The sequence below is a fragment of the Hibiscus syriacus genome, unplaced genomic scaffold (assembly GCF_006381635.1).
Source record: "Hibiscus syriacus cultivar Baekdansim isolate YM2019G1 unplaced genomic scaffold, ASM638163v2 tig00012523_pilon, whole genome shotgun sequence".
In the NCBI taxonomy this organism is placed as follows: domain Eukaryota; kingdom Viridiplantae; phylum Streptophyta; class Magnoliopsida; order Malvales; family Malvaceae; genus Hibiscus; species Hibiscus syriacus.
In genome coordinates, this window is record NW_024062285.1 from 874,430 (window position 1) to 900,902 (window position 26,473).

General features: G+C 36.1%; 3 protein-coding genes across 3 annotated transcripts; 1 reads left to right on the plus strand and 2 right to left on the minus strand.

Annotated features, from left to right (window-relative positions):
- Positions 1–25,110, minus strand: LOC120205689 (synaptotagmin-4-like). Its single transcript, XM_039205524.1, has 12 exons — positions 25,106–25,110; positions 9,105–9,213; positions 3,263–3,364; positions 2,975–3,025; positions 2,358–2,478; positions 2,029–2,147; positions 1,809–1,907; positions 1,327–1,407; positions 1,117–1,202; positions 811–1,036; positions 354–518; positions 1–267 (listed from the first exon to the last, which is right to left on the minus strand). Exons 2-12 carry the CDS (start codon positions 9,207–9,209, stop codon positions 1–3), a joined length of 1,422 nt encoding a protein of 473 aa, XP_039061455.1. The 5' UTR covers positions 9,210–9,213; positions 25,106–25,110.
- LOC120205638 (LOB domain-containing protein 18-like) lies at positions 12,568–15,040 on the minus strand. Its single transcript, XM_039205493.1, has 2 exons — positions 14,536–15,040; positions 12,568–13,008 (listed from the first exon to the last, which is right to left on the minus strand). Exons 1-2 carry the CDS (start codon positions 14,875–14,877, stop codon positions 12,625–12,627), a joined length of 726 nt encoding a protein of 241 aa, XP_039061424.1. The 5' UTR covers positions 14,878–15,040; the 3' UTR covers positions 12,568–12,624.
- On the plus strand, positions 21,865–23,637 carry LOC120205639 (LOB domain-containing protein 19-like). The gene is made up of 2 exons (XM_039205494.1): positions 21,865–22,192; positions 23,311–23,637. Exons 1-2 carry the CDS (start codon positions 21,905–21,907, stop codon positions 23,635–23,637), a joined length of 615 nt encoding a protein of 204 aa, XP_039061425.1. The 5' UTR covers positions 21,865–21,904.
- Positions 25,111–26,473: the final 1,363 nt, after the last annotated feature.

Genomic DNA, 26,473 nt, shown 5'->3' on the forward strand with positions numbered 1-26,473 from the left:
TCACTTACTCGAGTAAACTGAAGCATTTGAGTCACTTCTTCTGCTAGATTGCCCTGTTATTGTCCTGCCCATGAACTTCCCTGCTTTACTCAGTCCACTGCCAACACTCCCCATGATCTCACCAGAACCACCCGGTGCGGTCGCTGTTGCAGCCGTTGTGCTTTGGATAACTCCACCCTCTTTCAGTTCCTTTTTGGCTTCTAGGATCCTCTTCTCTTCTTCCAGCGCATCCGCCTGTTCCTCCTTGCTAAACAGATGGTACAAAAGCTAAGAGTACAACAAAACAGATCATCAGAAAAATCCAACACTACGATTAGTTAAAATGACATCAAAGTACAAAACAAAATATCTACCTTAAGGCTACAAGTTCCTCTGTCCTTCTTTTCTTTTACTTTAAGTGTATCAAGTGAAGCTAGAAGCCTCAGGTCAACCTCCATTGGTTTCTCTGGTTCCAGCTCACTCAAACGAAGCTTTGCAATTCCTAATCTCCTGTCTTGCCCGATATCCTCGTCGAAAACCTGCTGGAAGCCATAACGAATGTTGCATAAAGTGATGGTAATAAGTATACAAGCATGCATAAACAAAACAAACAAAAAAGAAATTATGTTTTCGTAAAGTCCACACAGATATGTATCCTACATAAGCATGTGCAATTCAGAAAAAAAGGTTCATATGGGATATGTTCAATGAAGTTTTTCTGTGTATTTATATGTCCATTGATGATCATATTTAAAGAGAAATTAGACAAAAATGTGTTCAAGGTAAAATGTATTCAATATAAAAGGAGGAATAGAAAGAGTGGTTCAGAACCTCTACAGTGAGTGATTGCGTCTCTCTGTCTTCTGCAATCAACTCAAAGGTTTCGTTCCAAACAGGATTCAGGTTGTTATCGACGACTTTTGTTTTAAACTTGAAGCGAGGACGAACGTGCACAACCACATAGGGATCAGATTTTCCAATCACTTCCTTGTTCTTTAAATCGTTAGCTTTCACTACCGTCACTTTCAGCATTCCCTCTGGTTTAAGCTCTAATTCACTGCATAACAAAAGAAGTGATATTCATCCAACGAACGGAAAATTATTGACATTCAGCATTCCCTCTGGTTTCAGGATTACCTTGTATCAACTACTGGACCACCCATTGGAACAACAATTCTGTGCGGCCACTGAAGCGTGTCTGTGACAATTGACTCCACGATATCCTACAAAATATGACCAAACTGGTCAGCAACATGAATGAGTGTATCTAAGAAATTAAGAATAAAATATCAATGGGAGAATACTAACATATTTCAAAGAAGTAAAACTAAGGACCAAAAAACTTACATCCATAATATCTGAAATTCCAGGAATTCCGGTTAAGCTTCCACCAACAGCCTTCAGAGTGTAATCAATTCTAGGTTTTGGCTGATAGGGTTTATGAAAGAATCAGTGATTTCCACAAAAACTATACGACTCTAAGGTTCGTTCTTCGGAATTTTGATTAAAGCCACTTATAAATAGCATTTCATGGCAGAAGTAGAATTAAAACAAATAAATTTTGGGGGGAGCAAGCAAAAAGGACACCTACAAAGCTGGACATCTTCATGTATAGGAATCATCTATACACTTCAGTAAAAACTATATATAACCACTTCTCTTTCAGAACTTCATGAAAATCTTCTTCAGATTCAAGACAATCTTACAACAAAGCAAGCCACGTGTGCCGTCTATTGGGCAATTAAATGTTCTTGTGAAACATCCTGGAAAGCTAGTTAAACCAAAACATCTATACAAATTGCAGCCATTCAGAAATTACTTATTGTTACCTCAGAAAGAAGAGCCACGACGAGTGCTGAAATACAAGGCATCTCAACAGTAAGTTGGAAAATGACTCGAACATTGGAGAAAAATTGAAAATCCTTCAACTGCATCATGGAGAAAAACAATAATAGTAAGCCACAAAAGTACCATCTCATAAGATTCAAACTGTAAAGATGGCAAAAATAACATATGCTACAGTGTTTGAAAGGTTGTTAATGCCCCAACCTGAATTGGTATTGAAGCAACAGGTGTATCAACCTCTATAACGATATTTGGATCACCACCCCACCGAAAATCAATATCCATCGTGACTTGACCTTTCTTAACGCTCTGAACACGAATACCTGCATTTTCCATAAGTAACGATGCAGGTAGAAATGCTTAAAAAAGGACATATATAGATATGCGGCACACATTTACATAACATGTATAAATGAATCCTTGGGCTTAATAACATGAAAAACAATACTGGTTGAAAGACAGCCATAACAATTGTAAATGGTTCTCCTTGATAAAAGATGAAATGACACCAAGAAAAATCCGTAGATTTATACCTTCAATCTTCGGAGCTACAGTTCCAAGAGACAATTTGCTGAACTTCAGTGAATTAACTCCTGAAGGTCGGTATTCTTCCAAGATCGGTTCAACGGATTCTTTGATAACAGCTGATGCTGCCTGAAAATAAACAAGTTAAACAATATTTGGCTCAAAACTCATCACGGGAAGCCATTTAAACATATCAGAGGTTTTTCACTCTTCCTTTCATTTACCCTTTCCAAAAAAAGACAATAAGCAGGAAAACCCAATTCCGTTTATCCACTATAAAACGACTATTTAATTACAAGCCGCATATAGAGCATTGGTAATTATTTTGACTTCAGAAAACACCATAAGTGCTGAACGAACTGCCTAAATCTAATCTGCCATGATGGGCACCAATCTAGTGGCTTTTATGATAAAAGAATTGTTGTTATTCCTTGAGTATCCGGGTTCGATCACCCAGAATGCCAGATGTGTGAGCGTTCAATGTCAAGAGATTGAGAGTAATCTTTAAATAGATATTACTTTGTACTTACTGTAGATTAATAAAAAATAATAATAATAATCTTACTTGCATAGTAAAAACTCCGAAACTTATATCAACAAGATACAAGAATAACAAGTAGCTTACCTCCGCCACAAAAGGCCATAATTTGCTCAATTGCTTGTTCAGCCATTTTGCCTAAAAGAACCAACATAGTGTGACTGTAAGCAAATACACTGCATGAAATCTTAATACAGAAAACGGGAGCACATTTTTCTATACCAACACACACAGATGTATCTATTCTTTGAAGATGTATTCAAGAGAAGTTTGGTCTCAACAAGTTGAATCAAGCGCGTGGAAACTTGTTAACAATCATAGTAGCCTAAAACAGGTTAATAGGAGTTCTAATTAATCTAAAACCACTAGACTTACCTGTTCATAGACAGGGAATGATATCCATTCAGGATAATTATCACCACAGATTTTCCTAAGATCATCTCGACTGAGAGTCCCAAGAGTTCTTATATCAATTGCCTGACAAATAAGACAAATATAATGGTTAATAAGCATTTGAAAAGGTGAATGCATTCAAAGTTTTAAATCGACCAAGTCAGAAGATCTAAATTACCCTAATGAAAAGTTCAGTTTCCATTAAGACGAACTAAAACGCAACCCGTTACCTAACTGAAAAGGCAGGGACATATGCTTATTCCGCCTTGTTGCATCAAACTCTTAATGTATAATGAATTTAGACACAATTGATGAGAACATTGTTCAGAATTAGGCATAAAAGAAGATATTGTAAAACCACCGTATAATGCTTAATTAGTTTATAATTAGTAATTACTAATTACTGCCGACCACATGTAATCATATTCTAAATTAACTTGGTAAAAAATAATTCATTCTCCTCGAGGATGCTTCTGCTGACACAGTTCCTTCAGGAAATACTCAAAATTTAACCAAACAAACAAGTATATCTACTGGTAACAAATACAGGTTGTTTAATGGCTCGATCCCTACACTGTGCAAAAAAGCTATTCCTTACACTCGGTTCAAGACACAACACCTTTTGGCCAGGTTGGTCTAGGTGGTAAATCAAATATATTCTTTGGGCTCCTATCAACAGTGCAACTGCCTTAATGCTCTGCACAAACGTACAATATCTCTTAAAGGAAAGTCTAATGATTCAAAGCCCTATAATGCAAACTTTTAAGTACACTGTAGAACATAATTTGGACAATTAAAACAGGAAAATTCAAGAGAAACAGCTGAAAGCATGACATTGAATTGATGGATTGGGGTATAACTCGTGGAAAATTGAAATGAACTTACTCAGGCTTCATACGAATGGGATCCAAATGAAGCATCTACCATTTTTCATTAACTTTAGAATTATCTTCAATTCATTTCATCAGTCGATTGAAATAGCAACAATTAACGACGAGATCTGTTGAAATATCTCATGATTACACAAGAAGTATTTGAATGTATAATACTTTGATTTAGATCTCTATTTTTTTTTTACAGTAAACAGCACTATAATTTTATACCATCTTTTAGCAACCTCCCGTAACTAATTATGAATTTGTTAGTAACAAATTCATAACAGCCTGGACTTCTAGAACTTCTCCTTCTAGAACTCTTCTACATCAGCTATACATGAACTAAACGTGAGCCATGTATGACGCACGCATCAATCATTCTCTCAACATTCTCCCTGCTTCTTCCCTTCTTCAGCAAACAAACACACATTCAACTTGTCACGAAAACTAGTAAATACAGCTTTTGCTAAGGGTTTAGTCAAGCCATCAACCACTTGATGAGCTGCTGGAACATAGCTTACACATAGCTGATTTGCAGCTATCTTTTCCCTAACAAAGTGCACATCTAAATCGACATGCTTGGACTGCGAGTGATACACAGGATTGGCACTTAACGCAATCGCGCTGGTGTTATCACACCATATTGTTGGTTGATTGCATTGTGACATCTTCAAATCAGTGAGCAAAGCATCAACCCATGCTACTTCAGCTGCTGTGTCAGCAAGGCTCCTGTATTCAGCTTCCATGGTTGATCGAGACATCACCTTCTGCTTCTTCGCACTCCAAGTCACCAAACTTCCTCCAACAAAAACACAGTAGCCAGACATCGATCGTCTATCATCTGCACATCCTCCCCAATCGACATCCGAAAAAGCTGATATATATAACTTGCCTGGTACAAATCCCAGACCATAGTCCAATGTCCCACCTAAATAATGTAGGATGCGTTTAGCAACAAGCATATGCTGCTCTCTTGGAGGATGCATATATTGGGCGACTTTGTTCACGCTAAAGGCAATGTCGGGTCTTGTGTGACACACATAGAGCAGCCCTCCTACTAGACTCCGAAATTCACGCGCATCAGTCAATAATTGTCCTTCACCTTCCTTCAATTTCGAGGACGTAACCATAGGAGTAGAGGTACATGAGGCCTTAGTCATCTTTGCCTTCTCAAGTATTTCTAAAATATACTGCTTTTGACTAAGCACCAAAAGTTGATCACTTCTCCTGACTTCAATGCCCAGAAAATAGTGAAGTTCACCTAAATCCTTCAACGAAAAACGATCTTTTAACAACCTGACCACTTCCTCAATTACAGTCGATGACTGCCCGGTTATTATTATGTCATCAACATATACTAAGATATATGTTGACACTCCACCTGCTGTGAGAACAAAAAGAGAAGTATCAGCTTTGGACTCCTTAAACCCAAGATGCACAAGACTGTTTTTTAGCTTAGCATGCCAATTCCGAGGAGCTTGGCGCAGACCATAGAGGGATTTCTGCAGTTTGCACACCAACTTTACACCATCAGCTGTGTATTGTTCAAAGCCATGTGGTTAATTTATGAATACATCTTCACTCAACTCACCATGAAGAAATGCATTATTGACATCGATTTGCCTCAGTGGCCACCCTCCAGAGACAGCAAGGGCAAGTATAACGTTCAACGTAGCAAACCGCACTACTGGGCTAAAGGTCTCCTTGAAGTCTTGCCCAGGCACTTGAGAGTATCCCTTAGTAACCAACGTAGCCTTGTATCGTTGAACTGTTCCATCAGAGTTGTGTTTAACCTTAAATAACCACTTACAACCAATAGCAGATCGTCCTTCAGGTAACTGAACAAGTGTCCACGTGCCATTACTTTAGAGAGCAGTAAGCTCAGCATGTACTGCTTCTTTCCACTCCTTGGATTGCAGGGCTTCATTAATCGAAGCTGGCAGCACCTCACTTAAAGAACTAGTAAAAACTTTGGGTTTAAAGACCCCGCATTTGCTTCTTGTCAACATAGGATGTTGATTGACAGAAACCGCATTATGTTCAACATTCGGTTGCATGTCAGCACCTGCTGCATTCTGTTCAACAGTCGGTTGCATGTTATCATCTGCTACACCTTCAGGTTCTGCAGTGGATAACTGTGTGGACTCAGGACCACTCAATTCAGCCTCATCATTATCCATAGCTAAAAAAGTGGTATTTTGAAGAGTAGGATCACCACCACTGAAGTCAGTACCATCAACATGTGCATGTGTCGGCTCACTAGAACATGTAAAGGGTTCAGCCATTTCTCGTGTTCTCGCATGATGAGGAACAACCTGCAAGGGAGCAGACCTCCATGCACGAGTATGAGAAACAAACTCAGATTGTTTAATACCTGCAAATGGAAATATATGCTCGTCAAATTTAACATGCCTCGAGATATAAATGCGACCATCCTGAGCGAGGCATTGAAAGCCACGATGCTGCGAGCTATAACCCAAGAAAACACAAGGGGCTGACCTAAACTCCAACTTATGTTGTTGAAAAGATCTCAAGTGTGGGAAACAACGACACCCAAACACACGCAGCGTGGTGTAATCTGGTTTAGAGCCAAACAACTTTTCAAAAGGTGAAATATTACCTAATACTTTGGTAGGCAGGCGATTAATTAGATGTGATGCAGTAGCCACAGCATAAGACCAGAACCGAAACGGAAGAGAAGCCTGAGCTAGCAACACGAGTGCCAATTCAACCAAGTGACGATGTTTGCGTTCAACCACGCCGTTTTGCTCTGAGGTGTGAGGGCATGTGATTCGATGTAAAATTCTAGCACGAGTTAGTTCATATGACAACCGCCTATACTCGCCTCCCCAATCACTCTGAACTGACTTGATGAGCAAAGAAAACTGAGTGGTGACCATAGTTTGGAACAGACGAAAGGCATCAAGTGCCTGAGCTTTGTTCTTTAGCATGTACACCCATGTATGTCGTGTACATGCATCTACAAAGGAAACATAATAACGATAGCCACAGGATGAAACATTGGCAGCACCCCAAAGATCGGTAAAAACAAGTTCAAATGGAACATTGTACACAATAGTAGAAGAATTAAAAGGCAACTTGTGACTCTTTCCCATGCAGCAAGCAACACAAGTAGTATTTAACTTCTTTGAAAACATTGATGGAATGACATACATCTTGCAATGTTTGAAACGTAGGGTGTCCTAATCGCCTATGCCAAAGGTCAAATATACTAGGACCAACAACATTGGACTTATTACATACGAAGACTTTAGGTTCCACAGCAAAGGTGTACAGCCCTTCATGTTGCCCTCGAAGAACCACTGCACCGGTTGATTTATCTCGAACAAAACACTCATCAGCATGGAACTCGATGAAAACATTGTTGTCCCTAGCAAGCTTCGAAACCGAGAGCAGATGTTTCGTTATTTTGGGCACATGTAACAGATCGCTTAACATTAAAGCTCGAGAAGAAGTATTCAAAACAGTATTACCAATTGAGCTTACCCCTAGTGACACACCATTACCTACTAGGAGATTACCTGGACCAGAAAATTCAGAGGAATGCATCAGCTTGGATGCGTCTGGGGTGACATGGTGAGTTGCACCTGAATCAACAACCCAATGTTCACCTGCTGCTACGTTCGCTTGAGACTGACTCGAAGAGGACAATTGCTTAGCATTGCAGCATGAGCACCCTGACGAGTCGAACGTTGCACAATTAGCAACACTTAAATCATCTTTGGCTCGGAATGATCCAGAACCCGCATTGACCCCAGGGAAATCTCGATCGAAGCGGTACCAGCATCGATCGACAGAATGACCATTTTTACCGCATAACTGACACTGAAGCCGTGGACGATCTTGACCACGCCCACCGGACCGACCACCACGAGACACCTCAGACGAGCCAGCCGTTACTCTTCCTTGAACAATATGAGCACTCATCGGAATGTCCTCAGGCTGAGCATCAAAACCAGCAATTTGCATTTCCGCATCAACAAGCATCGAGCAAACCTGGTCCAAAGATAGAGTTTCTCGTATAGTGGCTGGTATTCGCGCGGCAGACCTTTAAGGATGCTCACGACATGTTCAACTTGAGATACCGGACTTCCACAAGACGCAAGCGAATCACAAATTTCTTTAACTCGAGTAAGATAAACTCTCATAGAATCCTCACTTTTCTTCATGGATTGAAGCTTGTAGTGTAGATTCATGACCGTGGTTGTGGAGCGATTAGCAAAAAATTGCAGAACCGTCTTCCACACAGCAGAAGCTGACTCGGCACCAACAAATTGTGGCAGCAACGGAGCACTAATCGTGGATAGGAGCCAGGACGCAAGGGCACTGTCTTGAGCTATGAAGTCTTCATAGGCTTCATTAGCAACAGTCTCACCGTTTGCATCAACAACCATCTGCGGAGGAGGTGTTAACGAGCCATTCAACAATCGTTCAAGGCAGTGGCTGCGAACTGTAAGCAGAACTTGTTGCTTCCATAGAAGGAAGTTCATCTCATCGAGCACCACATTTACCCGCTTATTGGTAAATGTACGGGCTGACGAGGAGGATGAATCACCAAAGAGAGCCATCGCAGCTCAGCAGAAAGCTCCAGGACCGAAAGCGAATGATACCATGTTGAAATATCTCATGATTACACAAGAAGTATTTGAATGTATAATACTTTGATTCAGATCTCTATTTTTTTTTACAGTAAACAACACTATAATTTTATACCATCTTTTAGCAACCTCCCGTAACTAATTATGAATTTGTTAGTAACAAATTCATAACAGCCTGGACTTCTAGAACTTCTCCTTCTAGAACTCTTCTACATCAGCTATACATGAACTAAACGTGAGCCATGTATGACGTACGCATCAATCATTCTCTCAACAAGATCGAATATGAATGGATTGTGATGAGTTAATCAAAGAAAACAAAAAAAATACCTTTGAGATTCGCTTGTTGCTTCGGTACTTCATCATTTGAAGCAAGCAAAACATCAATGAAACTCCGAAGAGTATTCCCATCAACACCCCCGAAATCAACCCCATCTCCCTAGAATTCAAACTGAAACATCAAGGAAAATACAAGCATGTGCTTGCGTATATGAAACAAACAAAATGAATTCATATTCCATACAAAAAAAGCTACAGAAATGTTGTAGATCGGATGAGAGATTACTGATAATTAGTTCATGTTATTGTTGAAACATCATCAAAATTTTATTTGGATCCAAATAAAAATGTCATCATCAAACAAGACTGACGTAGCCGTTGGGCAGTCGAAAGGATTGAAATGAAGAGAGAGAGAGAGAGAGAGAGAGAGAGAGACTATCTCCTTCCTCTTGCCTTTGAATTACACGTCTAAGGCATCTAGCGTATTTGTTTCTAACTCTATTGCAACATATTTAATTAGCTTTATGTAAAACTTGACAGAAGATCATCTTCGATAAGGCGTGATTGTTATCTAATATTAAGTATCTGAATTCTTGTAATCAAACTAGGAATGAAGTTGATTAGTGCTTAAATTAGTTAATATTTTGTTGATAATTACTCTTTGATTAGTCTATTTAAGTTATTGATTTAGATGTTTTCATTCATTTTCTATGCAAGATAGTGGATTCCAGAAATAGTACTGAAATAGATAAATTTTGTAACTTTTTATTATCTAGAATCAATGCTGGTTTAGTGGGCATGAATTGGGGCATGCTTGTGTCTGACGTGGCATCTAGTCAATACCTTCTAAAAAATTCAGTCAACATTTTCATGAAGACACGGGAGACTCAGATGCACATCTGAAGTTTGAAATCGAGATTATCTTTTGTTTTTATGAATTATCTTTTATTTTTAAGATTAAGTTTGAATATTTTCCAAGAATTATCTCTTATCTCTTGTCTCTTGAATTCTTTTGTTCCTTTCTTTAGTTTTTATAAAAATTATTTTCTTTTTACTTTCTCATTTCTTTATTTTTTAACAAGTTTCTTTATTTTTAAAATGCTAAGTATGGTTTTTATCATTTTTAGTTAAGTTTTTCATAAGTCAAAGACTGAAGCGATGACTTAATTATAACCATGAGAATTAAAAAGCATCTCGTACCCTTCGTGTTACATTTTCAGTTTTCTGGAATTAAGGATGGGCAATCGACCATCCTTTTTATAATAAAAAAATGTTTTCTTTTTAAAAAGTGCACATTGGATTGATTACGATTTCGATTAATAGTTGGGAAAAATGATCAGCTTGTAACACATTCAACTTCCTGTGAACACACTTAGTGGCGGTCCGCTAAGAGAAACTAAAATCAGGTTCAATTCTCATTGAGACGCTATAATCTGAGTCGAGTTTTTTCCGAAACTAAAAACGGAGTTGGCATTAACAAACAATTGTCGCGGTTAGTCCACATAAGAACTGAGGTCCAAATATTGATTTTGGATGATCGGTTAATTGATAGAAAAATAAGTTACAGGAGTTGAGCCCTGTAGACTGTAAAGGACATGAATTCGATTGATTTTTACCAATAGAATTTTAATCTTTATTTTCTTTAAATTTACTTTCTTTATTTTTTTAGATTAAATTTACTTTATTCATAAACTATAAACAAATCTCCCCCTTCTTTATTTGTTTTACAATTTTTGGCCAAATCAGAAGTCAAGAATAAAATTGTCGGCAACTTCCATAGTCCATGTGGATCGACCCTTATTCTTCCTATTACTATTTTCTATTTTCTTTTTATTGAGATTAATGATAAATTATTTAACATAGAAACAACACGTGTCAGAAGCTCACTTTTATGGATACTTTCGTAATTTTGAAAGTATTTGGTTAAGAATCGATCTCTTCTTTTTCTGGTAAAACATGAAACAAAAGCTACTTAGAGAGTGTTACTGGCGTGACAACACCACTTCTGGGATTTGGTTTAATTAGAAGAGATTTATCTTTTGGGATTTGACTCCCCATATAAAAAGTCTCTTGTACCCTTATAGAGATTATCTTCTACCGCACAACTTCTTTTCTCTTGTATTTACATTCCATCACGATTGACTAAGTTTTTATTTGTGATTCAAGGCTGAAACGATTATGCTGTAATTTTGTGAAGTTTGTGCTAAACCAATATTTATCATTTAATCAAAGTAATAGTTATTTGTTGATCTTATTTTTATAAATTTTTGATATTGATTAAATTAACGTCTTAACTTGATGTTGAATTTTCTATCACGATATATGAATTTGTGATTTGTAACTAACATAAGCGTCAAGGAGTAGGTCTAATAATTTATGTTTGTTACGATTTTTTTTGAACTTTATATTGCGCATGATAGATTTTAGAAAATAAAGATACAAAATTAATTTAATTGTAGCTATCTCAATTGATTGGTTTTGTTTTAATCGTTCTTACTATTCTTAATGTTATCATTGAATTTAATATGGAACTAAAGTATAAACCAACGTATTTTAAGAGGTACAAGTAATCCAATCCTATCATTGGTTCCCTGGCAATCTAACAAAAGCATAAATTTCTAGAAAGATGATGGAACTGAGACAGCAACCTCTCAAATACTTCTAAATTAGAAAAAAAAATCACTTTCTAATTCACTTTTGCCTTACGTGTGCGTGAGACCTTTTGTTTAGGTGTGTATTCGGTTCGGTTTTTTTTATAAAAATTGAATCAAACCGAAATAAACGGTTTTTCAAAATTTAAATCGAAACCGAATGGTTAAAAACCGAAAAAAAACGAAACTGATTTTTTTGGTTCGGTTCGGTTTTTTTAACTGTTCGGTTCGGTTTATCGGTTTTTCAATGAAAAAATCACTTGAAACTATAATTTTTTTAAAAAAAATTACCTATTCAGTTCAATATGTAACAAATGGATTCCATATGGAAAACACGAACCGAACCAAATCAAAAGAATGAAGACTTTAAATCGAACCGAATATCAAACCGTATAATGTCAAACCGAATCGAACCGAATTATTTTACTCGATTCATATCGATTTTTCAATTTTTTCGATTTCGTTCGTTAGGCATACTTTTGTTTGTTGCACTGCATTCTTTCAATTTGACTGCCTCGACTGCACATTTCTCACCAAGAATGTTCCAATAATGAATTTAGCCTCAGCCTGCGGTTAGCTCCACATTATTATTATTATTATTATTATTATTATTATTATTATTATTATTATTATAAGTTACGCGAACGTAACACTTTTAGTCAGTTTCATTTAATGTAGTGTAAAACATTATTCTCGTTGACAAATTATATAAGTCTCCGAAAAAATAAACTAAAGTTGAATTTCACCGATATCTCAAAAAGAAATTGGAAAGAAGATATAAAAATTAACATAGAATAGAAAATATTGGTTATTAAGGTTACTTGCCCGATGAGATATTTTAACAAGAAAATTAAGCTCTGGTAGTATGGTTCACAATGAGATTTCAAGGAAAGCAAAATTAAGGGTCAGTAACTGAAGCTTCACTTGGACATAGATGGTGATGGTGAAGCATCGCTGCATGGCAGTTGGGGAGGCCCTTGTCTATGGAGGAGCTCACGAGCCAATGCTTGAAGATCGCCGCTGCTTCCGCCACCACCTGTTAATGAAGAAGAGCCGCTCCCTCCGAATTGGCGTGGATCGATTTGCCTTTGCTGCATGGTCCATGAAGGTTGCACCATAGGGTCAAAAAGAGACGATAAGTCATATGAGGCCGGCACTGAAGATGCGGATGGGAGGTCCGGTATCGAGAGAGGAGGTGTTGCCATTAGTGTTTGTGGTGGCTGAGACGGCAGCTGTGGTGATGGAAGCTCGAGTGTAGCTAAGTGAGCTTGTAAATACGATAGCTCAACTTGTAAATTCACCACCTACCACAAAAATACCAACAAAATGGATTGGCCGAGTAAATGAAACGTTTATATTAGCATAAAATTAAAAAAGGTTAAATAATATATACTAATTGAATCAGTCGTGTACAAGTGAAATGAACTGTTTCCAATATAGGATAGATACATTTAATAATACTAAATCAAACGGCAAAACTTTCGAGATAATATTCTGGGAAAAATTAATTCACGAGATAAAGCACTCCCAAGATTAATTACTCAAATAAGGTGAAATCCACAGCGTTGGTCGTAGGTCGCCATGTCTTCCCGGCGAGCTACAAGAGATTGCATGTGCCATGCACGTCCAACACGCTGGGCATCCGAGGCCATCCGACCGAGGTCATCCGACCGAGGCCATCCGAAAGTATCCGAGAGCATCCGAGGCCATCCGAACGAGCTATACGAGGGCATCCGAGGGCAACCGAGCGAGAATCCGAGGGCAACCGAGAGAACCGAGCGAGGGTAGGTCGCCCGGAGTGCATGGCGACCTACCCTCGCTCGGTTGCCCTCGGACTCCCTCGCATAGCTCGCTCGGTTGCCCTCGCATAGCTCGGTCGGATGGCCTCGGATGCTCTCGGATGGCCTTGGATGCTTTCGGATGGCCTCGGATGCCCAGCGTGTTGGGACGTGCATGGAACATGCAATCTCTTGTAGGTCGCCGGGAAGACATGGCGACCTAGTAGGTCGCCCGGAAGGCATAGCGACCTACGGCCAACACTGTGGATTTCAGCCTATTTAAGTAATTAATTTTGGGAGTGCATTAGCCGTGAATTAATTTCTTTCAGAACATTATCTCGAAAGTTTTGCCAAATCAAACTGTGTATTTTGAGGCAAATTAAAGGCATATTGACTTTGTTTACACTAAAAGGATGCTTTGGATTATGTGCACGAGAACATGGCGTTGCGAACAGATAAAGCTTCCTTGTGGAAGAAGATGAAAATGAGATCAAACCCCAAAAAAATTCCAAAAAGTAATAAACCCGACCATTTCCTTAATGCCTGCAAAATCCATAATTTGCAGAGAAAAACTGGTCATCCCATTGTTGTAACCGCCGACCAAATGGTTTGTTAATTACAAAACGTTCTAGATTTCAGGAAAGTCCAAGGTAGTGCACCCAGAGAAGCAAATAGCAAGCCCCCCATGCATTTTTTTTCTTTCTTTATCATACTGTTTTCATTATGGTGTGAAAATTAAGGATGACTTTTCTTTTGATGGTTTACCCAACAGATATGATTCCTTCTTTAGGTTTTATCAAAACCAAATTCTCTACTAAAGTTTCCCTTTGATTTGATCCTTTTTACATTATTTTTTTGAATCAAAACAAACAGATAGTGGATTACTCGATGTCCGTTTCATTACTAGAACAGTTTTTTTTTTTACTTAATGAAATACGTGGTAAACCTAGAGAAAAAGACAATAAAAGCGGGCAACAAACTAAGCTGTCCAGATAAAAGTGTGTATGATGACAATGAATCATTATCAGAAGTTGTAATAGTAATGTTGATTACCTGTTGTTGAAGAGCAAAGATGTGAGTAACGCAGCCATAGACAGGGTCTCTTAGCCGAGCCTGAGCCTCGTAACATATGGTAACCACCGCATCGAGCCGTTTGTGAACCGGGATATGAAGGAGTAATTTCGACACGTTGCTTGCCCCAAAAACCTTGTGCACCGCTGCAAAATGGGCTGCGCCTTGCTCCGAGTCAAAATAAGGCGCAAATATACAACCAAACACACATTTCCTTCTCAAGAACTTACACGCGCCACAAGGTCCACCACCTCCACCACCACCACCAGCAGTAGAACTTCCAGCACCACCACCGCCACCGCTTCTGCAAGGGTTTGCACTCATGATTGGAACTCTTTTCGCTTGATCCTTGTTTCCCTTTTAAAGTAATAGAATAGGTCCCATGGTTAGGGTTTGTGGGTTCCTTGTAGAAGTTGGAAAAGGAAGAAGGAGAAGGACGACGACGATGACGATAAAAAAAAGTATAAAACAGTGTCTTCCTTTAGGGTTTGGGTTTGGTGGGTGTTGGTTTTTTTGGGTGATGGGTATTTTGAATGGGGGGATTTAAAACGCTGGAAGAAACCTTTAAAGCCACGCGAGAGAGCAAACCCCCCCCCCCCCCCATTTAGCTGCTTGCGTGAAGCAAACATGCGATAAGCATAAGCTTGGCTATTCTCAACTGCCCTTTTTTTAAATTAATTAAATGATTTTATATTTTTCCCCACATAACTTCCTTTATCTCGTGAATTTTATAACAAAACACATGTCCCTCCCTCTTTACTCTTCGCCTTTAATTTTCTCTTCACTCTTTTTTATAACAAGAACAATCGGCCTTGGAATAATGTACACAAACTGATGATGATGTTCGAATTACATAATAATTTTTTTTAAAAGCTTTTGATCCTTTCTGCAACTCTGGTTTGGCCTGTACCCGAATCTGTCTTGCAAACAAAAGAATAGATGTTAGAAACCGAGACGTGTCATGGGGTTCTGTCCAAAATTGCCACTGCGTGTTTTAAGCTGCGTAGAGGGCAAAAGACGCCATCTACGTTGAAAGTGACTCAGCTATTGCTTTCCTTTTCTACACAATGAGCCTCCACTAGATCTTCGATAATGACTCGCTTAGCCACAGGTTTATTTTTTGTGGTTGAGTACTATAAATAGGACGAGTTTAATAAATGATTAGGGATTCTTGTTTCAAAACCCTGCAAAGTGTTGTACAGTGGGGAATGAGGAATTACCGAGAAATGATTAAACTTGCGGATCTGGATTAGTGTCATTCTAATATCACGACCGGCTTCTGATTTGGCTGTATTAAGGTTACTTTTACACATCGCCATCTCAAAAGCTAGCAACATTCTTACGCATGGATTTTTTATTCTCTTTTCTGTTTTGCTGGGTTCAGATGTGAGGTAAGCTCGCAATAATATGGATGATCAGTTGATGTAAGCTAGCGTAATGAGTTTGACAACAGCATTGATTAATTTTGGTACTCTAATTATCATCCCCATCCCCATCCTCATCTTTCCTTCTTATTACGTGTCGCCTGCTATATTAATAGCATCCTCATCTAAAACTCACATTAATCTCCCATTTAAATAATTCTAAAAGAGAACCAAACAAAATAAATATGTTCATTTTAAGTTAATTCATTATTTTTTAATATATCATCTCAAGATTTTTTGTTAAGTTAACCCAAGAATACTAAACCAATAAAAAAATTAGCCACAAAACTTAAAATGATCGGATGAAATATCAACCAATATAATTCGCCTCTTTCATTTAGATTTATCTCGTTAAGTCTTATGCCAACAGTTTTATCATAAGAAGATCGACTACACATGAAGAATACAATTATTCTTCCACCGTTATATTTAACCCCTTTGCTTAATAATTTGTATTCAATATACATACAACTACTGAATTGAGCCTACAAAAGAATTTGGAATATTTATTTAAAAATAGTTCATATAAAATAAATTAAATTATTTTAATCTTTCAAAGTCTAAAATTGAAAGATAATACGTGGTTAAGCATATTTAAATAACATCCAACTAAATATAGTGATAACAATTATACCAACCACTGGTTAGGTTGAATCAACAACCATAATTACTCTTAATTTTTATTTTATTTCACAATTCATTATTTTTCCAAAATTTTCTTATTTTCTCTTTCACCCTAAATGTAGTGATATTTTATGGTCTTTTGCAAATGAAATGGACGATGATTCACATCGCATATGTAACAAATATTAACTTATTTCAATTCTAAGTAGTAAAGTTATAACATCAACATTAATAAATTGATACATTCTATTAATAGAATACGATGAAAATAATATTTTGGATTTATCTATATGTAATATAAAATGGAGGTCAAAACTTGATTCGGCGTTCAAAGCAGCAACATTGAGCCATTCGAAAGCGTTGCAGCCACGTATGACTCTTTGACGAGGAACGTAGCGTCCTGGTAAAACCATGACCTCATTCTTTTTTCCAAGTGGGATCCACGCGTAATGTGAAGTAACGTTCGTCGAATTGTATATTTATTACAATATATAATAAACAGTGTTTTTTCCTCTCAAGATTGAAGTAGTTTAAAAGTTTAAGCCATGGAAAATACAAAATATTATGTATAAAGAAAAAAATGGTAATAACGGAGCTGTCACCGCGCCGTCCGCCGATTGTCTAATCCGTGTGGTGTGAATAGGAAGCATCGACAGGAATTCGAATCCTGTAAGAAGAAGTAAGATCGAGACACGTGGTGATAAAGGTACGAGTTTGAAGACAGAGGGATGACGTTGGAACAGTTCCACATGATAAAGAACAACATCTGCAATTCTGAATTGAATCCTAGTATAGTGTAGTAGCTTGTGTTGTCTCGTGTCTACCTCATAAATATGTCATTTCGTATTCCCCGTTTCATACATTCAAGTCGCACAGTGGGATTAAATCCAGTGATTTATACTTGTTAACAAAATTGGATCACATACATATGTATTTGTTTATCAAAAGAATATATTCATTTAATTAAAAATATTAAGAAAACAGAAACCCTAGTAAGCTGCGGACGACTAAAGCATGCACAAGGATATTGCTGATCAAACCAAGGCCAAGATTGAACGTAACATATTTGTATTTCACATTCATTGCAGCCAAAACTGCAGTACGTGATAAACAATGATAATAGGCATATTACTTCAAGGGAGCTGAGTTTATTATTATTATTTTGATTTTAAGATGTTGTCCTCCTTACGTTACGTCCTAATAAGGCATCCTCAGTTCTGTATGGCAGACACACTTTAACGTTGAATTAATTGTCAGATTAAAATGTTAATAAGTAGGAGCGTTAGTGTTTGTTATTAGGTTTGCCTCGGCTTTAACAAACACATACAGTCTAATCAGAGCTCAATAATGTTTTATATTAGAACATAAATAAAGATCGAAAGCGTAACCCTACAAATCACAGGTTTTCCCCACTCGTGCAGGCAAAAGGAAGATGAATCAGATTTAGTTATCATTTTCTTTACAAGTTTTATGACCCAGAAAATCATTATAAAATTACAGGATGTAACCTTATGCTAAGGTAAATATGCTTTCAGGTCCAACTTATAATAATCCTATATTTATAAATTGTTTTAGGAAGTGATGGTCAAACTAATTAATTAATAATATAAATATTTAGCTGCAATGATGTGTGAACATTACTATCATGCCTGCACTGCTGCAGTTGTAAAAGCGGCAATCATTTAGGTCTTTGCACCAATTCCCAGAATATGAAGCAGTCACTCTCGTGCATGTAATTATAATATATATTATGGTACTCTGTGCTGCAAATTATCTAGCAAGTACTCCACAAGCTTAGCTTTTCTCTGAAAGGGTAATTTAATCATTAAACAATAGCGAGGGCAGCAAATCTGGTCCTACTTTTTACAGATCTTTGGGAATACCCTTTTGGGGCATTTCTTAGACTCACCCATCTAAATTTTCAATATTAACAGGCAACTTCTTGTAACAATCTCTAATAAGGAAGCTGACAAATTGTAAAGCCAATGTCCAGCACAAACATTAAATAACTGTTTCCTTAATTGGCTTACATATATGAAATTACAATTATACCACATGTTTTAATTACCTCTTAAGTCATATCTGAATTAATATTTAATATTAAAATCTATATCTAAACTAATATTTTCCATCATAATGTTGTTGGGTTTATTGGTCCAAGGCTAATGCGTAGTAATCTTCTGACCATTTTCAACCTTACCTCTATTAGGGCCGCTTAGTGGCTAAAAACATACATGCTTGATATTGTGATACGTTAATAAATGCTTTAATAATTTTTTTTATTACGAATTAATTTTCTACGTGTCTACAGAACTTCAAACAAGAGTGGAATGTGCAGAGTAGAAAATTAAGGCCCAAAAAAGGCAACAATATCCGGCTTTTTTTGCCCATTAGGACATGCGGTTTAATTATTTAATCCAATACCGCACAAAGTAAATTATTTAAGGATCTACGATATTTATTACAATGACTTTAAACTTATCACGTAACTCATCACGTCAACGAGATCCAAAAATATATATTTTTTACTCAAACTTTTCACACCGATGTGATAAAATCTAATTTTAAAAAATTATATTTTATTGAAACTTGTCACGTCAACGTAACGAGTTTCAATCAAAATTATTATTTGAGCAAACTCGTCATGTAGACGTGACGAGTTTTCCCTTACTGTAACATTTATCGTAGATCCTAAAATAATTTCTAATATGACCTAGTAGGATCAATAATTTCTGCCTGCCTAATGGGCCAAAAAACCATAATATCGTGGTTCAAAGCCCACAAACACTCAGATCGAGCAATGAATCCAACCGCACACCAGGTATATACAGAAGAAACAAATAACAAAAAACCTAGTTGATATGTAATTTCTTTTAGGGTAAACTACACCAACGGTCAATAATGTTTGAATCAATATTGGTTTTCACTGCTGATGATTCAAATGTCACAAATTGATCAAATATTATCGTTAGTTATAAATTGATCATTCCATATTAACAATCATCAATACACATAACGAAAATCATAGTTAGACCGTTATATGACTTGGACCGTCACAGTAGACAGTGAAATGCCTCCAATGGTCACCTCTTCTTCTTCTATATATGCTTTCCATCTCTCCACCCTAATATCCGTGCTTGAAAGCAACAACTCTTGCTCAGGTTCCCAAAAAGTGGCTTAGCCACCATGGGTAGGTTCCCAAAATTTTGCACATGCTGCAAGCCTGCAATGTTGAAGGGTCCAAGTTAATATGAGACATGTGGAAGTTCAAAGCCAACCATGGAAAACACCTAAACCCTTGAAACCAATACCCAACCTGCACAAATCTCATCATTTCTTGAAACTCATTTTCTCATAAATTCCCCTTATTTTTCTTCCCTTCTCTCACAGAGAATTCACCAGTACTTGTTCTTATTTCACGGTATAAAAATTGGGTCTTGGGTTTTTATTGCTGAAAAGACCTGAATGGTTGAAAAGTTGAAAACCATCTCTCCTCAATTCTTGGGGTATTTGGATTGGTTAAAAAATTGGGGTTTTCATGGAAATTAATGGGTAAACCATGGTTTTGGCTTTGGTGATGCTTGAAGAGAATTGATAGAAAAAAAATGCTATAAATCCCACGTTCCAACACTTTGAACATATGTTTGCTACAAGAAGAAGAAAGAATATAAATCCTTGAGTGTTTGGGGAGAAAGAAAGTTCTAGAAGAATAAGAAGAAGAAGAAGTGATTGTTGGAGCCATTTCACCATCTACCGTGATAGTTGAAGTCAGTATATAACGATTTAGTTGTGATTTTTGTTATGTATATTAATGACTGTTAGCGTGGAGTGATTAGATTTGTAACAAACGATAACGTTAGGGATCGATTTGTAACTTTTAAAACATCAATGGTGAAAACTAACACTAACTCAAACATTAATGACTATTGACATAGTTTACCCTTTATTTTATAGTGGGTTTAGTATATTCTATTACTTAAATTTCATTTTTTTATATTTTAATTATTCATTTTACATATTCAAACAAAATCAAGGTATGATTTAAGAAAAAAAATATTTAGCTCAATAAAGTACTGTAAAATTTATTTTGGAATCTATAATATTTATTATAGTGGATGACGAACAAGTCACGTGAATGACATGTTTCAAAATATATTTTTTATTAAAATTCGTCAGGATGATAAGTTTAAAAAATATATATAATTTTATTAAAATTTATCATAAAAGAGTAACAAATTCTAATAAAAACATATTTTATTAGAATTTATCACCCCAAGTGAAGGATTTTGAATCACTGTAACAATTATCATAGATTGTTATGGGCCATCCTATAAACCTAAATAATCTAATTCCGCTTACCTATTCAAATTTAGATTTTGATTTTAAATTGAAAAGTTAATTTAATTTAAATATTTATATTTTTAAAAATAATTTTATTTTAACATAATCAAATTTTATTTATTCTTAATTTTGAGCTAATCTAACTCGTGACTACTATAAACTATAAACTGAAAAAATTATTTATCATTTCGGTATAATGTATTCAATAAAATATTAATAAATACCTATAAACACGAATCTTGTTTAAGACAGAGAAACAAAGGTGGAAAACAAGAGAATAGAGAAAGCAATGGTGAAGAAGAGGATGAAGAAGGGAACGGTAGGGTAAAAACCATCAGATCAATGATCTGATCTGATTTGTGGGAGCCGAGAAGAAAAGCTGAAAGTGAAGGTGACAAGAGAGAAAGATGATTGGATATGGAAGATGTCTGTCGTCCCACGTGTCTACAACTGCAGCTGTTGGGATTGAAACACAGAGTTGAACGCAGATTGACTGAGACTGACTGCCACTCACCGCACCCGCATGTTTGTTTGCTTCACGCAACCACCAGCTGCTCCACTTCCTCTCCCCCCGGCCTTGCCTTCACTTTCAAGTCTTTCCAATCCCAAACCTAAAGCACCCTTTTATTATACACATGAACCAGAGCTACTCATAGCAATAAAATATTCCATTTATTGTTATTAATAACAATGGATTATGTATGTACATTGTCAGGGTTAACTAGCTGCATTAACATGTAATGTATAAAAGCTACTTTAGTTAAAAATGGACAGATAATATATAATTAAAAATCAGTCCTTTTCTTGCTTGGCCCCACGGTCACCAACAGAACTGGCTAACAAACAAACCCAGTTTTTTCTCTCTAAATACCCCATTATTATCCACCACTTCCTTTCTCTCTCTCCCTCGCTCTCGATATTATTTTCTTTTGTTTCTAAAAAGCAAAGAGAAGGTATCAGATATGAGTTTAGCGAATAAAGGAGGTGGGCCTTGTGGCGCCTGCAAATTCCTCCGGCGGAAGTGCGTGAAAGGGTGCATATTTGCACCATATTTTGATCCGGACCAAGGCACGGTTCACTTTGCTGCAGTGCACAAGGTTTTTGGTGCAAGCAATGCTTCCAAGTTGCTGCAGGGAGTACCGGCTCACAAGCGTGTTGATGCTGGGTTTTCACTTTGTTACGAGGCTTTGGCTAGGGTTAAAGACCCTGTCTATGGTTGTGCCGGCCAAATCTTTACCCTCCAACAACAGGTAGGTCACTCTTCTCTTTTTCATCCGCACTTGCTACTTTAAAGATGAGGCGGCGGCTTGTTAGTACAAGGAAGAATCGGTAAATTCATTCAAGACAATGTCAAACCTTTTTCTGAGTTCACGCCTGCATGCAGTCAGACAATTTAGATTTGAGTAAAGAGGGATTAGGAATCTGTTTATTATCATTAGAAAACAAAGAGAAAAAGAAACCATTCAAGATATCAAATTGCCAAACATAAATAATTAAGAGTTTCATTTCATGTATTTTTTTCTTTACATGCACCAGAATTACCACTTTTTTCTCAATTATAACAGTGAAAGTAAGCTTTTGCTGCTCCATAATTACTAGCCTAATCAACTAATATGAGTAAAATCTTACACCCATATTTGGCATGAGGAACCAGCTGCTGTTTCATAACACCTAAAAACCCTTTAAGAAAAGGCTAAAACTTGGTTAAAATTCCAAAGTTTTCATGCAAACGTGTGTCTTGGAAGGTGTACCCGTCCGGTAAAAGTTTGACAACTGAAGTACAATATTTTTGTTGTATTATATATACTGGAAGCAATCTTTCTAGCTTAGTCAAAGGTTTCACATTTCAAGAACATTACACGTGAAACTCAAGCTAAATACTAGCTGGAAATGTATGATTTTTTTCCTAGGCTAACCATTAGTTTTTTTTTTTATCGTTCTCCGAGAGAGAGACATGAGAGGAGCGCTAAGTGATCTGGTTGCTTGCCGGAGCCTGCAAGCAAATTTAGCAACTCGAGAAATATTCTAAGTATTTTGATTTTGACTTTATTAATCCATTTTATTAACATTTTTTATATGATAAGAAACTACCTAGAAGCCGAAGGCTAGAACATTTAATAATCTTATTATGAGCAACGTTTATAATGTATAATTGAGATATTAGAGAATTGATGGGTGTTTCAGTGTTTCTTATTGCATAATCAATGAATCACTTTGCCTCGGTTATGTAACCTCAACCCTTACATTATGTTACTCTTATTTTCAACCTGGTTTCTGCGTTTCAACTGTAGGTAGCATTCGAAGCACTTTACATGTATGAACGCTTGTATTGATAAGATGTAGTATTAATGAATTCATCATATTGTAGGTAGTAAATTTACAAGCAGAGGTAGCCTACACGCAGGCCCGTGTTTCTACTTTGCAGCGTCTCACTCAAATGCCGCCACCTAAAGTCGAATGCCAATCGCCCACCAACGTTCATTATTCATCGGAAATAGGTCCCGACATGGTACGTTCTTCTAACATGTCCATCATCTTTGATCCCGCACAACTGCATCAGCCTTCAATCGAACTTGCAAGCTCTCTAAATCCCTTTGAGCAGGGAATAGACGACGAGGAGCTTCAGTCTTTAGTCCGGGATTGTGTCTCAAGATATCTACCCGGTATACGATTCCAGCCTTCAACTTCCAACTAAAACTTGGTATTGTTGTTAACATTTATAATGCGTTTTGTCCCGGATATTCACTATTGATTCTGGAATCTAATGAAACTTATATCACCTTTATTCCTACTACATATATAATTTCTTTGTCATTATGTCGAAGATCTTGACTTGGGATTAAGTCAATAAGAAACATTATTGTCTTCGGATCAGTAATAATCATAAGATGTACCAATAACTGTGCAACATCAGTAAACAGTAGATATCAACTTAATCGACAATCTGTTCCCAATAACAAGACCACCATGATTAAATCGAAACTAGAAAACAATGTTGACGGTGATGAACCGTCGGTTGACGATTGAAGAACCTGATGAATGAAACAATGTTGAAATGATGACTGAAAAACTAAGTGAAGATAAAGTGTCAGAGATAAAATTTATGGTGGAGGCAGAAATCATTTAGATCGTCGATGTCAGATCAAACTGTCGAACCGATTTATGGTATTTTCATTGAAATCGAACGGAAAAAATAATGATACGGAGTTCTAACGGCTAAGAGATTAAGATTTTGTGAACAGGGCAACGACAAAGGTTTTGTCATTGAGGATTCTTTGTAGTCAGTATCTTACTAGGATCATCGACGGTGAATCATGTTACTCTGATAATATGATGAAAGTCCTGCATGATTACCGGGAATGGATAGGAGACCGGTGAGTCACTATTTGAAAATTTAAAATTATTATATATTTTTAATTTTTTTTTACATATTTTATATTAAAAATTTATTTTTTCCTTGAAATTTTATAGCTCTATCCAATTTTAAAATTTTAAAAGTTATCTCTTAGTTAGGATACTCTTTTCCTCCGCTTAAGAATAGTGAGGTTTTTAATGAAACCCCTAACTATAATTTAATTTATTATAAAAGTAATTTACCGATTAAAAAAATTATCTCTTAACCTAAAATTTCACGGGTCACTTTGCCTTGATACCCTGAGTCCGAATCCAACTTATATTTTTGTTATGTTCGATGAATCTCGTTCAATCAACCGAAATATGTGCCAAGAGGGGTGCATTGACAATTTAAAATTTAGGGAGTAAAGAGTATAAAGATATGAAAATTTGCGCAATGATTTATAGTGATTCGACTTATCAACCAAGTCTACATCCACTACCAAAGCATTGCTAGGTTTGATGAATCTCATTCAATTAACCGAAATATGTGCCAAGAGGGGGTGAATTGACAATTTAAAATTTATGGAGCACGAAGTATAAAGATAGGGGTTCGACTTATCAACCCACTACCTAAGCTTCTCACTTAGAATTTTTCAACAAATCCACTAATTTTTTCTTTCTTTTTCAAAGATCAAGAGTAACCTTTACAACTCCCTAGTTTTTTCACTTGGCTAAACTATAACCAAAACCTTTTTACAAAGGATAAGAGATGTAAACAAGAAAAACCTTACAAGGTAGGTGTTTACAAAGTTTAAGCTCACTAAAACACTAATATTTACAATAGAAAGAAAAATAAGATTGAAGAACTCTTCTCTTGTGTTTGATTGCTGGGATAGGTGTTGTTCACCTTCTTCAAGTGTCTTGAACTTATTTATATATGTTGGAATGAGTTACTAGCCATTTCTAACCTTTTGGGAAGGTTTGGAGCCGTAAGAAGATTTTCTACACACAAAGTTTCGAAACTCTGGGGAAAGTTTCAAAACTCTTCAAAAGAGCTGTTGGAAAAATTTGACCATTGAACACAAAGTATCGAAACTTTAGTTAATGTTTCGAAACTCTTGATCGTTTTGAAACTATTTGGAAAGCTGTCTTGGAAAGTTTCGTAACTCTTGTAGAAGTTTCAAAACTTCTGGTCAAAATAATCATTTTAAGATTTTAATTGGACTTTGAATTATTTTGATGAAAACTTTGAATAAATTCAATTTAGTCTAAAAACATGTTGCCCTTATTTGTTATATTAAAATATTAGTTCTACAATCTCCCCTTTTTGATATAACAAAACCTTTGAAAAATAATTTTTGGCAAAAGCTCCCGCTTATCAAAACATTTAATGAAAAATAGAAATATTTTATAAAATATTAAAGCTCACACTTTTTCATTCTTGAAATTGAATTTTTCAAACCTATACTTCTCTCCCTTTTTGTTATATAATTTTTTTCAAACTTTAGGTTAAAAAATAACAATGAAGAGTAATTAGATAATCTTAGCATTAAAATCATTTGAAACATCAAAAGCTCCCCCTTAACAAATGCATACCGAACACAAATTTGACTTTAAAAGCCTGACACTTAAAATACATTGAATTTCAACAAAGGTAGCACAAGAAATTTAATATATACATGTCTAATATACTTTATGCAATACCAGTTGTTGTATTTAAGTGCATGTGTATAAAGCTATCCAACAATGTTATGATTTTAAAAAATTGATATCAATTGTTAGAGAGATATTATTTGCAAAAAAAAATCACATGCATAAACATTTAAATTAAAGTCAAAAGTTAAAATTTGTAAAAACAAAGTATTAAAACTAATTTTGACCAAAATTCATTATAATGAACAAACATTTATGAGAAATTATTAAAACTTTAGAAAATGTTCATCATAACACTTTTTAACATACATGAGATAGAAAACATAAAATTATTTAAAATCAAAACTCATGCATGCTTAAACTAAATGAGCAACTAATTATGCAAGATAATCAATGTAACACCCTCAACCCGTATCCGACCCGGATACAAGTCTGAGGTTTCACATTGACTTTTCAAACTTTTAACTTTTAACGAAAACCAATGAAATTTAAAACTTTTATTAAAATAACATTGTCACTGTACACGAGTTAACCAAAATAAG

What these genes read in the sequence shown, in the direction of transcription:
- LOC120205689 (XM_039205524.1), bottom strand. Translation starts at nt 9,209, where the DNA reads ATGGGGTTGATTTCGGGGGTGTTGATGGGAATACTCTTCGGAGTTTCA. An exon ending in GCAACAAGCGAATCTCAAAG is followed by an intron (nt 3,365 to 9,104) that starts GTATTTTTTTTG and finishes CTTATTTGTCAG; the next exon opens with GCAATTGATATAAGAACTCT. An exon ending in GAGGAACTTGTAGCCTTAAG is followed by an intron (nt 268 to 353) that starts GTAGATATTTTG and finishes TTGTACTCTTAG; the next exon opens with CTTTTGTACCATCTGTTTAG.
- LOC120205638 (XM_039205493.1), bottom strand. Translation starts at nt 14,877, where the DNA reads ATGAGTGCAAACCCTTGCAGAAGCGGTGGCGGTGGTGGTGCTGGAAGT. An exon ending in TCTTTGCTCTTCAACAACAG is followed by an intron (nt 13,009 to 14,535) that starts GTAATCAACATT and finishes TTTTTGTGGTAG; the next exon opens with GTGGTGAATTTACAAGTTGA.
- LOC120205639 (XM_039205494.1), top strand. Translation starts at nt 21,905, where the DNA reads ATGAGTTTAGCGAATAAAGGAGGTGGGCCTTGTGGCGCCTGCAAATTC. An exon ending in TCTTTACCCTCCAACAACAG is followed by an intron (nt 22,193 to 23,310) that starts GTAGGTCACTCT and finishes ATCATATTGTAG; the next exon opens with GTAGTAAATTTACAAGCAGA.